Here is a 1967-nt window from a genome sequence, read left to right on the forward strand (position 1 = left end):
TTTTTTAAGATTGAAGTCCTGGAAACCCTCTGGGCAGTTCTGCTTTCTTATAGGGTTGCTGTGAGTGGAATCAACTTGATGGCAGTGGTTTTAAGGTCTAGATATAAAATGAGTTACTATTAGTTAAACCCTTAAAGAAAATTTTTAAAAAAGAAAATCAAATCTCAATGTAAATCTAGGTCAGTGACACTTTCGTATACAGACTGTCTAAGGGCATGCAGTGTTCCCTGCTGTGTTTTCCTCCTACCTTTGGAGCCCCACCACAGTGCTCCGCGCCCCCACCCCCACCCCTAACTGTACATAATGTCTCCTGTGGCCAGACCTGGGACTTGTCTTACAGGAATCTCTGCAGAAGCAGCAACAAGAACAAGAGGAAGCCCTCAAGCAATGTCAGGAGCAGCATGCTGCCGAGCTGAAGGTACGTGTGGCATGCTGCTGCTCTTGTCTTTGGGGAGTGATGGGGCCTAGTTCTGAGGTCACTGCTTCGCAGGGCAAGGAGGAGGAGCTGCAGGGGGTGAGAGATAAGCTTCAGCAGGCCCAGGAGGAGCGAGACAGCCACCTGAAAACCATCAGCAACCTGAAACAGGTCAGTGCCCCCCACCCAAGGCTCCCTCAGTGTACAGTAAGGGGGCAGCAAGAGAACGGACAGCACATCACCATCCGGCACCCACCAGCCGTGCTTGCTTTCCCCCAGGAGGTGAAGGACACCGTGGATGGCCAGCGAATCCTGGAGAAGAAGGGCAGTGCTGCAGTAAGATGGGGAGGGGCCCAGGCCATGCGCCCACCCGGCCCCATGGGCCCCACCTCTGGGCGCACTCGGCCTCATTCCCCACCTCTCTCTTTGGTACTCCACAGCTCAAGGACCTCAAGCGACAGCTGCACCTGGAGCGGAAACGGGCAGACAAGCTGCAGGAGCGGCTGCAGGACATCCTCACCAACAGCAAGAGCCGCTCGGGTGAGGGATGACAGCTGGCCAGGGGGAGCAGAGGCACCCAGGAGGCTGGGCTGGGCCCCAAGGCCAGAATTCCTTCCCCCACCTCGCTTCCGTTCCTCTTGAAGGCGGAGGAGCGGGGAGGGAGGGGGAAAATGAGGACCTAATGCCGGGGTTTAAGTGGAGAGAAAATGTTTTGAGAATGATGAGGACAATGGATGTTCAAATGTGCTTTACACAATTGATGTGTGTATGGATTGTGATAAGAGTTGTATGACCCCCTAATAAAACGGTTTAAAAAAAAAAAAAAGACCGAAAGTCAGTCATGCAGGGTTGCATTGCTTCCTCACAAGATGGCACTTCCATCTGTCAGAAAAATTGTGTAATCATACCAATTTTGAGATCATGAACATTTACTGCCACTTTGGGGGACATTCATAGTACATAAAAGGTAGTGTTGCATAGCAATTAAGGGCACAGGCTCTGGAGCCAGTTGTTTGCCTGACTAGGAATCCTGCTCGGGCCACTTACGAGTTGCATGACCTTAGGGAATTCACCTTACTTCTCTGTGGCCCTTTTGCCTATCCATAAAAGGGAGATAACAACAGTAGCTACTGTCTACCTATCAGGAGCTTATGCACTGAGCTGGTAACCACTTGGTCAGTAGTTTAAAGCCACCAGCTACTCCTTGGGGGAAAGATGAGGCTTTCTATTCCACAGGGCCATTCTGCTTTGCTCTGTCCATAGGGGCTGTATGAATCAGAATGGACTTGACAACCATGAGTTTGGTTTCATCTTGTCGAGTGCGTATAAGGAACCCTGGTGACACAATGCTTAAAGTGCTTGGCTGTCAACCAAAAGGCCGGTGGTTTGAAGCCACCAGCCACTTCCACTTTCTCACTTCCAGGGAGAAAGATGTGGCAGTCTGCTTCCATAAAGACTGCAGCCCTGCAAAGGACATTTATAAAGGTCTAAACACAGACATATACATATGTAAATATATTTATATATAACGAGAGGGAAATAGATCTATGTA

At 50.1% G+C, this 1967-nt stretch overlaps 1 protein-coding gene across 2 annotated transcripts in view; it reads left to right on the top strand.

Annotated features, from left to right (window-relative positions):
- GRIPAP1 (GRIP1 associated protein 1) overlaps window positions 1-1967 on the top strand; it is a 29727-nt gene that overhangs the window by 19084 nt on the left and 8676 nt on the right. For both annotated transcript variants that reach the window (XM_004713153.4, XM_045288282.1), the window contains 4 exons: window positions 341-418; window positions 491-586; window positions 695-751; window positions 856-955. In XM_004713153.4, coding sequence (XP_004713210.1) covers window positions 341-418; window positions 491-586; window positions 695-751; window positions 856-955 — 331 coding nt within the window. The remainder of the gene's footprint in view (window positions 1-340; window positions 419-490; window positions 587-694; window positions 752-855; window positions 956-1967) is intronic.

The sequence above is a fragment of the Echinops telfairi genome, unplaced genomic scaffold (genome assembly GCF_000313985.2).
Source record: "Echinops telfairi isolate 266 unplaced genomic scaffold, ASM31398v2 ScPeMD7_19;HRSCAF=73, whole genome shotgun sequence".
NCBI lineage: Eukaryota > Metazoa > Chordata > Mammalia > Afrosoricida > Tenrecidae > Echinops > Echinops telfairi.